The sequence below is a fragment of the Lytechinus variegatus genome, chromosome 18, assembly GCF_018143015.1.
Source record: "Lytechinus variegatus isolate NC3 chromosome 18, Lvar_3.0, whole genome shotgun sequence".
NCBI lineage: Eukaryota > Metazoa > Echinodermata > Echinoidea > Temnopleuroida > Toxopneustidae > Lytechinus > Lytechinus variegatus.
The window spans coordinates 1,503,065-1,517,042 of NC_054757.1; the positions used below are offsets into that span (position 1 = coordinate 1,503,065).

A 13,978-nucleotide genomic window follows, 5' to 3' on the forward strand; every position below is an offset into this window, starting at 1 on the left:
TTATCTGATCACTTTGAAGCAATAAAATTGAAAATAAATAAAAAGCAAAATTACAGGTTTGATTTATTTTGATATAGGACCCCGATTTTCTCATCTTTGTTAATGCTGCTGTATCCTAGCGACCCAATTGTCATCATGATTACCTGGAACAGCGGATACCATCCGGGGATCCGGCTTGAAATCCATAGACATAGGATCGAATTTTCCAGTCAACGTGGATACCAGTTTCTATGAATACTTTCCTCTTAAAATCTTTACCATTTCCTAATTCAGATCCTGGAGAAAGATTTCACCATGCTCAGATAACGAGGAGGTAGCAAGCCAACGTGATGTTGTATCCGGATAACAGAAGAGGTCGAGTTCTGGAAACCGGTTCTGAAGTCAAAGTGGGTACATCCGTAGTGTTACGTAACGTACATTTATAAAGGGTGTGTGTAGAATAATGGCCATGATTACTCATCGTCTATTGGCACCATTTGGAATTAAATATGAATTGTAATTTTTCTTCAAAGTTTTATTTTGAAGTGCACGAGTCCGTGAGGATCTGTCAGTATAACTGTGGAGATCCCTTCCAACTCCCTGGTTTAACCGACACTGTTCTGAGGTTTATGTTCAAACTTGGAGAGGATGTTGATACAAGAACGTGATAATAATAGTAATATATCTGAACCCCCCCTCCTCTGTCAAGTCTGTATATGCCTCTCTTACCTCTACTGAATTAAAAGTCGTTTAAAATCTAACTCTTGAAATTTTCAAAACAATTTTTCATTTTCCAATCGACTACACACCTTTGAGTCTTACTCGTTTCATCATCACCATCAATGTGTCATGGCGCCCCCTGCCCCTTTCTCTATCTCTCTCTCTCTCTTTCTGTCTATTTACAGTTCCATGTTAATTCTTTTCTATAATACTTTCACTTTCCCAGCACCGGCATTGAATAGAGCGTGATAACTCCATACTGATCAGCCGAGCATTTAACAAGTTTTACCCCCTTTTCTTTTCATTCTTATCCCCAGACCAACCTGACGAAGTTAATCTATCGGGACATGGGAGATTACCCCTCAACAGTGGTTGAAACTCCGTAACGATTTACCGAAGTTAAAGCGAATGATCACAATCGTATTATCCATTCACTAATCCGACTTCTTGACTGGGGGAAAGGACATGAAGGAGCTGAGGCATGAAAGGTGTATCATTCCTCGCCGATTGTGAAACGAATCCATTCCAGGATGAAAATCAAACTGTCTTCGCTGACACCTCTAGGTGATCAGAAGCTATCATCGATGTAAAGGCAAAGACACAGTTTACTCTAAATCGTAGATCAGCTTATGATCCTACATAAATACATGTCATGAGGGGTACTCATCTCACCCCTTCTCAAACTTTTTTCGTTTTCTTTCAGCAAGGGATACGAGTTCTTACCCTTATGTACTAACAATTCCCTGCCATGCATTGGAAGAAAACCCTAAGCTGTGTCCTTCCATAAAATCGGGATAACATTATTTGGTCAAAGGCGTCGAAAGGGTTGCAAAGTTAATTGTTCAAGAGGCATCACTTAACCCCAATATAGAATCTCAACCTACCCTTTTATACCTTTCTCTCCCTCTCATTTTCTCTCTCACTCTATCTGCATCTCCCTTCTTCTCCTATGTTACCATATTCACCCCTCTTCCTCCTTTAGGGCGTATTATTAACCATAATAATGACGAAAAGAAAGCAAGCAGGATTGCAATAAATAAATGAATAAATAACGAAGAAATATAGATAATAGACAGAAGAAGATATGTGGAATAACAATATTCAATTGATTTGATTCATACGGTGCTTAAGAGTAAGACTTTTTCGAGGCTAAATAAAGTATGGTGTTCTATAAGAGCACAAAACCATAGGGTGAAAAAGTCAACAAGTCGAGGTATATGCTTATTTCCTGTCATATCCTAATATGTTTTGTGTAAAAGATCTTTCTTTTTAAATCCATTTTCATCATAAATCCTGTCTCTATTCAGATACTGTCATTGTTGATCAATATGTTGAATAAAATGTGTGATACTTGATTGCTAAAAGTGACAAACCCAATCAATTTCTTTTTTATTACAATGATAAATTGATTCGACAAAATCCGAAATTCACGACTCATTCAATGGAATGGCCTCGAAAATGTGCTTAATATCACCAAATCTTCCCACATGTTTTATCCCAATTCAATCGCCTCCCATATAACATAACATTCTTTAGAAATGTCCAAACTCGTCGCATCATACAAAAAAAAAGGGATTTGTGAAATTAAAATAAATATACATGTAATTGTGATATCTAAGGGGGAAGGGGTTTATGAAAGCCCGTTTATTTTTTTGCGTCACTTTTAATGATAATTATTTTTGTTCCATTTGACGCCGAGACCAAACTGATAAACGACAATTGATGAGAGACATAAATCTACATTAATGATGACCGGCTCCATCATCCTGTAAAGTTTCAAGGACTTATATAACTACTGTCGATACTTTTGAAACTGCAGAACCAATACAGGCTTGCGCAAATTAGTAAGACTGAAGGTCAACGAATTTTAAGACATAAATGAGAGAAAAAAAATGAGCAAGGGTTTCCGCCTGGTCCTGTAGAAAATGAATCATAGCGATCTGAAATCAGGAGAATTCTTAGTTCAAGGAAGGCGCCAATACCATTGAAATTTTCCGACATCTTTATAGATCCCCCATCTCGATGTATAGCCTAGGGGGCAGTTATAAAATTTATTTCAATATGCTGCGATATGATATAACATGTGTGGGTTTATATGATGTGTGTGTGTGTGAGTGCGTCCACGTATCCATGGTGTATTGAAACGGTGACAAATAATTTTGTATTCGAACACACAGCACACCGAGGACGTCCTCGGTTCGCGGAACCATTGGCAATGATTTGTATGTGTAAAAACGGCGCAAATCACGAACAGGATCTTATTCCAACTTATGAAAGATAAAAGAATACAGTAAAGGAAAAAGAAATGCAGAAGTAAAGATGTGTTGAGAACTTGAGATTAATTCGGAACTGATAAAACGCTCGCCTCCTAGCATTTCAATTTAGTAAGATCATCATTATCACTCCCTTTCTCCCCCCCCCCCCCCCCCTCTCTGAGATTAGGGTTCCCGACAAAACGAAACTTATACCTGGCTTCGCTATCCGTGCTCCTAACACCTTCCCCCTGCTCTGCAAGAGTTAAATGTGTTAATGATTGTTGAAGCTTTATTAATGTATCATCACCGTCTAATCACTGTCTATCATCTTTACCGATCCTTGAAAAAACTACTTCAGTGGGGCGGTCTGGACATGTTAATCTTCCTCTCCTTTGCCGAGCTTTAAGCCTGTATAATCCAAACCGTCTCATCGGAACACCGGATTAAATATGTGGGACCACCTATTAATTGTTGGGGGCAAGAGCGGCTGGGTGGAAGACAATAGGAATAGGTAGCACTCCGGACTGGCATTAATCAGGATTTGAGGCCGAGATTTCACATTAGATCGTGACTCAGACGAGAAGACACAGAAGAATGTTTCCATTGCCGTCGTATTTTCTCAAGACTACGAGAAAACCACTAGACCCCTACCTTAGAAAAATGGAAATGTTGAGCACAATACACTTAGCGATATGTATACAGCTATTGCAAAAAAGTTTCTGATTTAACTGGGATGGCGCAGAGAAATGATATCATCACACGAGTCGAAAGACGAAATGACAGCCATGAGCTTGCGAATACTTCTCGTAGTCATTAATTAAGGTCTTCATATGATACTAAACAAGTCAAATATGTACCCTACTCTGTTTGCAACCAGGACCGTGATTGATATCAAGGCTTAATCAGGCCGTTATCGTGACATTGCATGAAACAATAAGGCCTTGCGAAGGTTCTGATTGGAGTATGTAACTGGTCACGTGACCATAGAGCCTGTGTCTATCGCATGACGCCACCGATTTTGAGTGTATGTACAGACATTACCTTGGTAACATAAATGTTGCTCTTAGTCTGTCTCTCTCTCTCCTTAAAAGGAATTAATGGATACTGCATTATGTACGTACATGTTAACTTCCTCTGACGTGTCACTTATTTTAATAGCGAAATATGAACTTGAAATTAGTGTTCTCTGAAGATAAAAAGTTGGGGGAAAATTTCGGAAAACGTTAAACCCTCTTTTCACATGAATGACGTGAGGAATTACAAATCATATCTATTATTATTATTCAATCGATATCTTAGAGAGTATAGCAACTCGAAGAATATGTCATGTAACCATTTTATAGTGTTTTCGACACAGAAATTACTCAGTAAGCAAAGTCTGATTTTCATAACATTGGTTGATCATTGCATAGATGGGGGTACCAGCAACCGCACAGGACCGTTAACTGTCTTCACAAAAGTCTTACAAATCGACCTCCTACTCTGCTTTCTATTCGGAAGCTTTCATCCACTTGAGAACAAGAGGGAATAGATGAATACAATAGAATGAAAGAAGAGCTAACAATGAGATCATTTCAGTGTGAAGGAGTTGTCTTATGTATTGGGAGAAATCGAGTGTGTTCCTCCCAAAAGACACGAGTATCTCTCATAAGTCATCGCTCATCAATAAGAACAAAATCGGTAATCCTAAAGACTTCCGAAATATGACAATGCGACGGTATTGACTGGACTGGCCAAACCGATTAACAATAGGGACAAGAAAGAGAACAATGCAACGATTCATTGACTTATTGGTATTCGTCTTTTGTTTGAATATAATCGTTGTGATATACCCAAAACACGGTCTGGTTGGCCACATACATCATCTGAAAGACATACAGACTTACTGGTTGTGTGATTTTGACTTCTGAGGGGTGGTTTTGCGGTGTCGCGAACAAGTAGTGGAAAATTGGATAATTCGCATTTTGACAGGTTAAAGGGTTGCATATATCAGCAATCAGCAAAAATTACTGGTGGAGTGATCGTGCTCCCAAAAAAGAGAAAAATATGTATAAGTTAATTATTGAAAATGGAAATAAATATATAAGTAAATAGACAAGTAACTAATAAAATATATGAGTGGATAAATAAATAGATCAATGAATAAAATAAATAATCCAAAGATAAAACTTAATGAATAGAAAATGATAATTCGATAAATAATAATGATAAAAATGATTACAGTATTATCACTGATAAAAAAAACACTAAATATACTCGTAATTCCTACAGGCCATCGTTAACGGTTTCGCCTTGAAAATGAAATTACTTTCAGCAAGGTTTTGATATTAATAATATGAGTTTTCGCAACTCATGCATATATTAATTCGTATTTCGTATATTCCACATATATATATATATATACATTTAGGGCTAATGGTTGCTGGTTTAAGTGTTTTTTATTTCAATTATCGGTAATTACGGTTTCAAAATAAAATCCTACTACATACTGACTTTATTTTTTGCTAATTGAATAATGTCAGTCAAGATTTTAACCAACCGCAGATATCGTTCGCTCCATCTCAGGCATCGTTCATACACACTAACGTAACGACATACAAATAAAATCATCTTAGAAATGATTTCGTTACCAAAACAGTGGTTAACTTATCATGCTATTTGACTTTGAGAGTAAGAATATTAAAGACGGTGTAACTTCCTTTTGCGGCTAAGCTTCTTTACTCAAGGAAAAAAATATCTATAAAAGAAAGAGATTTTCTAAAGCTATGTTTACACCTTTCGGTAATGCGATGACTCAATGGGTGTTAGCAAGGGCTCATCTCACCCAGAGCTCCGGGGGTTGCGATCCGTTAGGGATTGGGGGCATTACGACGGAAAGCTCGCCCTAATTGGATTTTTATACTCTTGCAAAATGTTTCGTTGTTTTACCTACCGCTAACAAATGACCAAAATACTGGGATCAAATCCGTGTTCTATATCAGCCCCACACTCACAAAATAAAACAAAAACAAACACAGTGAAGAAAAACAGGAAAACACCCTGCATATTGACACCCGAGTTCCCAACACCAAAATTCTATTTGAAAGTCATGAAAGTTATATCGGATATCACCCTCGACGATTTTGAAGAGCATTACAAAATACAAATTAAATATTTTTTAATACTTACAATTGATCAATTTTACATCGTAAGCAACGATCGTATGTGCTCTCATACGGATACTCAAACATTTGTCCTTAAAGTAAACGTTTCCCATATTGATCGCGGGATTCGATCTTCTAATCTAAGCCATTTTTTTTTTGCTGTCCGTCTATTTCCTTTTCTCCCCCTCACTCATGTTCGATTAATTAATTTCAATTTATCCTTCACCCTGAATAGAACTTCCGTTGTTTGACCGGAAAAGATTCCGTCTAATCGTTAAATAGATGCACCGTTGCTCTTTCAAAAGAATAAACAAGATCGGAATTGGCCCTTTTCATCCAGTTTACCTTCTAAATATCTATTCCTAAATGCCTCAGAAATTATGTTCGATCTTTGCATATTTTAAATCAATCTTAAAAGCAAAGATAGATCAAAATGAAAACACAAGGAACTGATAATAAAAAATATCATGCGTACGCAAATTCTGACGAAATGTTCCCTTTCTACCCAATATTGGGCAATTTTTACTCTTTGTTTTTACAGGGTGTAAGAAGCGGATTAAGTGATTTTCCATCTACTTCTTCTACTTTTTTTCTTATTAAGTTGTCGTCATAATGACGCAAACTCGAAATACAATTGATGTTTTGTTATATCAGCTTGTCTTGTGTTTTAATTAGGCAGGTGGGGGTATGAACGTGTCTTGCACAGCTAGGTGGCGGATATATTCACGCAAGTACAGCAAAGCAAGGAGCTCCTTGAGAAAACTAAAATACAAATTTTCCGTTTACGTCTATTTCAGGGCTGAAGTATCTCGGTATTTGAGTCTGTCATCACAGAAACAGCTTCGGAGTGTACGAGAAAAGTACAGCGGTGTTAGGGCGGAACTGGGCTGGATTTGGAACGGAATATAGGTGAAGACACGTATCCCACTTTTCTCATGGTCATAATGGTATGCAATAACTTCAACTGATATGATATTAACATTCATCCGAGGCGATTTTGTGAAATTTCTTCGGGTGTGGGGGGACGCCCTCTCCCGTGTAAGCTGCAGTACAAAATTCGAGGGGGGGGCACGTAGGTCCTCGACCCCCTCCCCAACCCCCGGATCGCCGCGTATACAACACACGTGAAAGGTATCCCTCGATGTCCAAATAGTCTAAACCATGTGCACTAGGATATGGAAAAGTTTAGCCCCCAAAAGCAACGGTGACGAAGCGATTTGCAATGGCATAATTTGCGCCTGATTTGGGCTGGCGCGAAAAATTGCTATAGGGTAAATTAATATTATTCCGGTGTGAAAGTAGGATTTGGTCGCGCGGAGCAACTTTCATAATAATGAGATAATTCCTTTGTAATGTTTCCTTTCCTATATATAATAATACTCAACGCCTTGGGAATAGATTGCACTTTTTTTCTCTCTGGCTTCCATTTTTCAACTTGGCGTTGTACTTTTCATACACACTGTTTTCTTTCTATTTGCGTGATGTAATATAAAAGAATTTGTTGCGGTAAAAATGTCCAATTATCAATGCACTTTCCAGCTAATCTTGCCCAAACCAAACTCCATATTTTTTTTCATTTCTATCTTAATTCACTAACATTTATTTCATTATCTGTATAAACAGTTTTATATAATGTAACAATTATTTCGACAAATACAACTAAATCACATAAAATAATACTTGTAAACCCCAAAGATCACAGATCAGAACTCTAAACTATGTTGTCAATTTTACATATTTATTAACCACTAAAACGAAAAAGGGAAAGGTAAAGGCCCTTAAGAAGAAAATAAATTACATATAATATGTCAATAGTATTACAATGTAGCTTTGTACTGCGTCATGTTGGTCAAAATTGTATGTTGCTGACATAATTATAAAAAAAAGATATATACGTGTATTCAGAATTTCCTTGGATGTACATATGACTATTTTGAAAAAGAAATCTTTGGATAATAGTTTAATGGGAGAACTATTGGGAAAATTAAATGAAGGCATATATATAATTTCATAGTCATGATAGTCAACTTCAATATACCTTAATCTAGTCCTTAAAAATGAAGGCATTAGGAAACAAAACAGAATTAAAACTTCCTAGACGATAATTATGAAAATGATATGAATATGACGAAAATGGCGTAGGAGAAATCTTTGTTTTCGTCATATTTGATATTATCGTTTTTTGTTATTGCGACTATCATTTTGATTATCATCATTAATATAATTATAATCATTATTATCATTATCATCATCATCATCATAATCATCCGTTTATAGTAGTGGTAGAAGTTGTATAATATTGTTATTGTTATTATTTCCACTATTACTTTTAAGATCATCATCATCGCATCACCACAATTTCTGTTATAGTAGTCATTATTAATGTTTTCTCATAATCTTTCTTACAATCGGAGTAAAAAGCTTGCACAGAGAAGACGCGAATTAGAAATATCGTTCTTTAGATGTAGGCCTAGTTACCTAATAAATAGGTTTTGCCAATAAACGGATGCAATGTAATGTATATAAGCCAGTTGATTTTCTCTAATTGTGGAAATTACAATCTACGCGAAACTACGTTGTATATATAACACTTATTGACTGAATGATATACATCATACGAATTGGATTTTAACAGGAGTTCATCTGCAAAAGCGATTCCCCCATGCGAGTTCAGGGGCATATTGCATCAGTGACGTGACTCACTATAGCACAGTCATACCAATGGAAATCATTCAAAAACGATCGATAGTATGTCATTCAAATCAACGTAATAATTGTGATCGGTCTGTTATTTGCTTGTTTGTGTATGTCTGTACATTATCATCTAACCAGACAGAGTGAATATTACTTGCTACTATTAAAAAACCCACCCAGACAATGGTCAAGCTCGCCCACATAAACATTTATCAGGTTTATCAGTACATGCGTGGTTGGAAATGTGCAGATATTTAGGTGTACAAATTGATTAGATAATGTGGATGAATTATATCGACGAGTATGTGAATCATAATGTTTGTCTCCTTAATTATTATTATTTAGAAAGTTGATTGAGGCCTACTTACGCAGTTGCACAGTGAGCCCAGAACTTTGAGGGGGTACAACATGATGTTTTTCTAAATAGTGGCGAACGAGCGAACATTTTTGGCCTTTTTCAAATGAAAATATAATTTTGTGACAGATTTTTGAAATAATATTCAACTAATAACATAAAATCTCACTACTCTTCTTCCCTTTTCTTTCATTTTCTCCTTCCGTTTTCTTGGTCGTGGAACTTTGGGGGCCAGATTCCCCCTCCACTAGTATATGTATGCCCTGCCGTGAAAAATGATTGGTATAAAGCTTAGTTTCAACTTTTAAGTCTGCTTACGTTCGATCCATAAAAAATGTTATTTGATTCTTTATTGACCTCATACGAATTAGAAATAAAAGAACGATACGTTTAGAGAAGAACGGACCCAGGAATGATATTTCAATACAAAAACCTGCACCGTTCGTTAGTTTTGGCTACACTGAATCCTGAGCCAGCCGACATAGCCGAGGGACCAAAGCAGTAATACCAGTGCAGAGATCTCATCGGCTACGCGTGACGGCCCGATGTCAGCATGGTCAGGGATGGACAACATTCATATCGCAAAATTGAGAAACTACATACTTTTATTTAATCACTAAATCATCGATCGATCGATCAATCAATCAATCAATCAATCAACCAATCGATGTCTTGTTCAAAACCAAGCTCTTTATTTGAAACATAAATTTACGATACCACGTGAAAAGATAATGTCAAAGGATTGACTAAAAATATCCGTTATTATTGAGAGAATATGGTGGTAATCATTCATTTTCACTCTCTCGAAGTCTGCAGAATGATTTGCTATCGAACATCAAACGAAACTTGTCAGGAAATCAATCACAAAATGCGCATTGTGAACATTAGACTATTTTGAGATACGAGGTTGTGACGCCTCAGCCAGCAAGAGTGATATGCTTTTGTCATATCCATGACATGAAATTAGAAAATGACGAGTTTCGCAGTCATTCTTCCTAACCTTGACACTGCGGATGGGATATGATTTATTCTTTTATTGTCTGGGAATTTGAAATGTCACTTATTTCTGTCAAGACTGACCCCCAATGCAAACCAGATGATTCTTCCATCAAATCTGCCAATATCAATCTCGATTTTTTGTCCACAAGGGACACAAATTCGGTGGATGCATAGAAAATGTGATCTTTGTAAATAATTGACGGTGCATTAGAAAATGTGCAAGCATGAGACGATCCTACATCAAAACAGACAGGTCTAATGTCTTTGCCAATTTCACCATGTTCATGTTTCACTATATGGGAAACATTATTACTCATCGGACGAACTATTCAAACTTTTGGAGAGTTATTGGAGGATGATTGCTTCTGAATTGAGCGATGATTTGTCCAGTCTACGCGATATAAATGCGCGTTCTCTTCAGACAAACCATCTTATTATCATAATTAAAACTAATCGCTATGCTTCGGGGAAAAGAAGGGGAAGGGGGATCCAGTGATGTGCCCCCGACCGCCTGTCCCGAAAATTTGATGGCGATGCATCGTGAATAAGGAGTAAATGCATAAATGAGTAATTCTGGCAATCAAGTGCTCTGAAAAAACTAGTCACTCTCACCACTATTCATATTTGATTAAGTTTCAGATTTTGAAGAGTCTCAGGAATAGACTTTTTGACATCAATCTTGGATCCCGGTCTTGGATACAATGTCAAGGGCGTTGAAATAAAGGAATGCGCACATTGATGTGCGTTAAATAAACACACGTGTGTGGAAGAAAATAAATATATTTTAACCATGCACTTCTGCGCCATGAATCTTTGGGACATTCCCGAGACCTGGCTTTTACTTGGCCATGTTGACAGTCGAAAGCTCTGGATCTCAGCGAATTATTTTGAAATCGCGTGTGGCAGAGCGGGTGAAAAATGTTTCGACCCTAACTATAGAGGTATACATCTCCTGCCGCAACCTGATTCCAAGTGTAGTTGAACAATGGATTGTCAGGAAAAGAACAATGCTCATGTTAATGTCAAGTTGAGGGCAGTAGGCGTGACATAATCACATCTTGGGATATCTTCCAGTTTTCAAGATATCCCGATCGTTCCGTGAACCCCCAACTCACTATTGCTTTGCTTTCCATACGTCGATACCTCGAGATATGGCGAGTAATCCCGCCAATGTGAGTGAAATGCTTCACATGAGCTTTTATAAACATTATGTACCCCCATTTCAATATAAAATCGGAACAGAAATTATCAGATGTGGACATTTAGTTTCCAACATCAGGTATGTCGACTTCGTATATAAGGTATAAACTCATAAGGCATATCGTTACAATTAAAAAGTAGCCGTAATATCATAATGCTAATTACTTAGAACGTTGTACGAAAAAAAATAGGTGTCGGAGGTTTCGGGAAACGACCAATGTCGTTGCCAAATGCCAATATATACATTTGGGTAAATTTGGAAATGATATTTTAACACTGCTTATTGAATACAATCTGAAAATTTGAAGGTAAGATATAAGAATAATGTAAAGTTTAGGAGGTTGTAAAAGAGAGGGAGAGAGAGGGGGGGGGGGGGTTCTGGGGAAACAGATGTGCACAAATTGGACAGGTATATCCTTATACAACCGAAGTAAGCTCGTCAAACCCAAACTTGCCAATTCACGCTCGTCATACAGACCTTGGAAATTATTAATAACTTCATTTTGAGCTGAACTCGAGCCAGGTCCTGTTTGCAATACAACATCCTTATAGATCCTACGGGATGAACGTACCTCGATCGAGTTTAAATAAGTGGACAGTCGTCATTTTAAGAGAGATTTCTGGAGGATGTTTCGAACTTTCGACGATTAAAATATAGTTTTACCCAGATTATTAAAGACACGGGTCGAGGAATCGGGGGGGGAGCCCCCAATCCCCACTTTTTTTAAAACCGTGCACAAAAACTGGAAGAAGAGAGATGTTTAAAAACACATTTTAGTGCAATAGGCCATTAATGTAAACGGTAAATGTTTGAAATGTTTATAGACATGTTACAGTACAGCAGGTTAAACAACTGTTGAAAATCTCAAACAAAGTTTGATTTTGATATTCAATCTTCAATAGATTATTAAAGCATGATGTTTGAACTGTCAAACAAATACTGCATAGTAACATAAAGTAAACATCATTGTTTAAAATTTTTAACAGCGTTCTGCTCTGTAGGCCTATATCTATGGACTTCTAAAATAAGTATAGCAAGACCATTTTTTCCTCCTAGATAACTAAAATAATACCAAAGGGCATCGGCGCCGCATTAATTCAAGCTCTATTCGGCTAACTGGGATATGTTACTTTATAACGTGGGAAAACCGGGTATCGACTCGTTCATTGATAAAAAGAAAGGGCAATAGTGATTGTCAATTGACGTTTCAAACAAAGCGGAAATACCCTAATTCACATGGTAACGTGCAATAGTAAACACTAACGCCTTATCACTTACTTTTACTGTGTTACCATACAGGAAGAGAGGAAGAACGGGCCCAATGATTTTTTTCATTGTAGGAAAAACGTGTTTTTCTTTAAAAAGACAAAACAATATAATGCATCCACTTGCATTAATGAGTTTGTAATTTCTATTTTGGCTATTTTCTCTCTTTTTCGTGGCGATACCCAATAAACACATAGTGCTAAATAGACCACAGGAGGAGTAATGCCAAAGGCAACTATTATGATAATACCGATGATGGTAACAACGACTAGTCATGATCAAGATCATCATCATAATAATCATCATGACAATCTAGTATAAGTAATAAGTATATAAAGCCCATATTACCATCAATGGTGTAAAGATAGGCAATAAAATGGTAGTCTTTTATACTCCAATGTAAAGTAATTACTGAATTTTTCTTCAGATGGACTCGTAATAAATTATTTATGACAGTGACTGAATTATTACTAGTCCTGAATATGTGGTCCATGTAAAATCATATATAATATTTCCGGGGAATATTTCGGAAGCAAATGAAATGGATTTATCATTGTTCAACTTCTAACATGTCTAATCACCAATTCTGACTGGAACAAAACTGAAACAATTACAGAGAACAAAAAGGTCGACCACAAACCCAGTCCCTTATCCCACAGCCCATCCATCATCAATGGTGCTACGAATGTCTGTCAAACTCATTCCAACTTACCCAGCGACTCCATCCTCGATCGATTAATATTCCAAACACCGAAACACGAAAAAAAAAATCAGTAAAGTTCCAACATGGGCGCTTGAATGGGGCTGTAAAACATTCACGGAAAAAATGTTCAAGTTCACCACGATGCAATGAATAGTAGGAGAGTAAACTCGTGTTTTGTTGTTTAATCACCCTGTTACGAAGTCAAGATGGTGACGATTGTGTGTATAGTCCCATAAGAGATTACGGAATGAGTGTCGTATAGTAGCATCCTAAGCCAGTACTTCACCGTCGATATTACAATCTTCTTCTGCTAATCGTTTCGAAAGTACCCACAACTTTATTTGATGCGAGCTACCGTTTTTATGTGTGTCCGTTGCGTATCTCGCACCGCTCGTGGTATGAGAGGGGTTGTGCATGGGAAAAAACCTGGAGAGGAGAACGAGAGGGAGACAGAACTTTTGATGACTGTATCGCACATTGTACGCATGCGCACACAGTCGGTGAGTCTTTGTTCCTCTTTGTATGTGTTGACCAATAGAATAGTTGTAGCGATGAGAATGATCCTTTCCTAGCCCCGCAGTTTTCCGCCAATTTGGGGGAATTTCTCCTTGGTCGAATCAATTTGCGATTCTTAGACAGTCATGTAACTACTAACTTTGGGAT

General features: G+C 37.1%; 1 protein-coding gene across 1 annotated transcript in view; it reads right to left on the reverse strand.

Moving 5' to 3' along the window:
• The window catches only part of LOC121431826 (L-gulono-1,4-lactone dehydrogenase-like), a 37,235-nt gene extending 23,496 nt beyond the window's left edge, over positions 1-13,739 (reverse strand). The window contains exon 1 of the mRNA XM_041629580.1: positions 13,325-13,739. Within this exon, the coding sequence (XP_041485514.1) occupies positions 13,325-13,337 (13 nt within the window). The 5' untranslated portion in view covers positions 13,338-13,739. The remainder of the gene's footprint in view (positions 1-13,324) is intronic.
• Between the last annotated feature and the right edge of the window lie 239 nt (positions 13,740-13,978).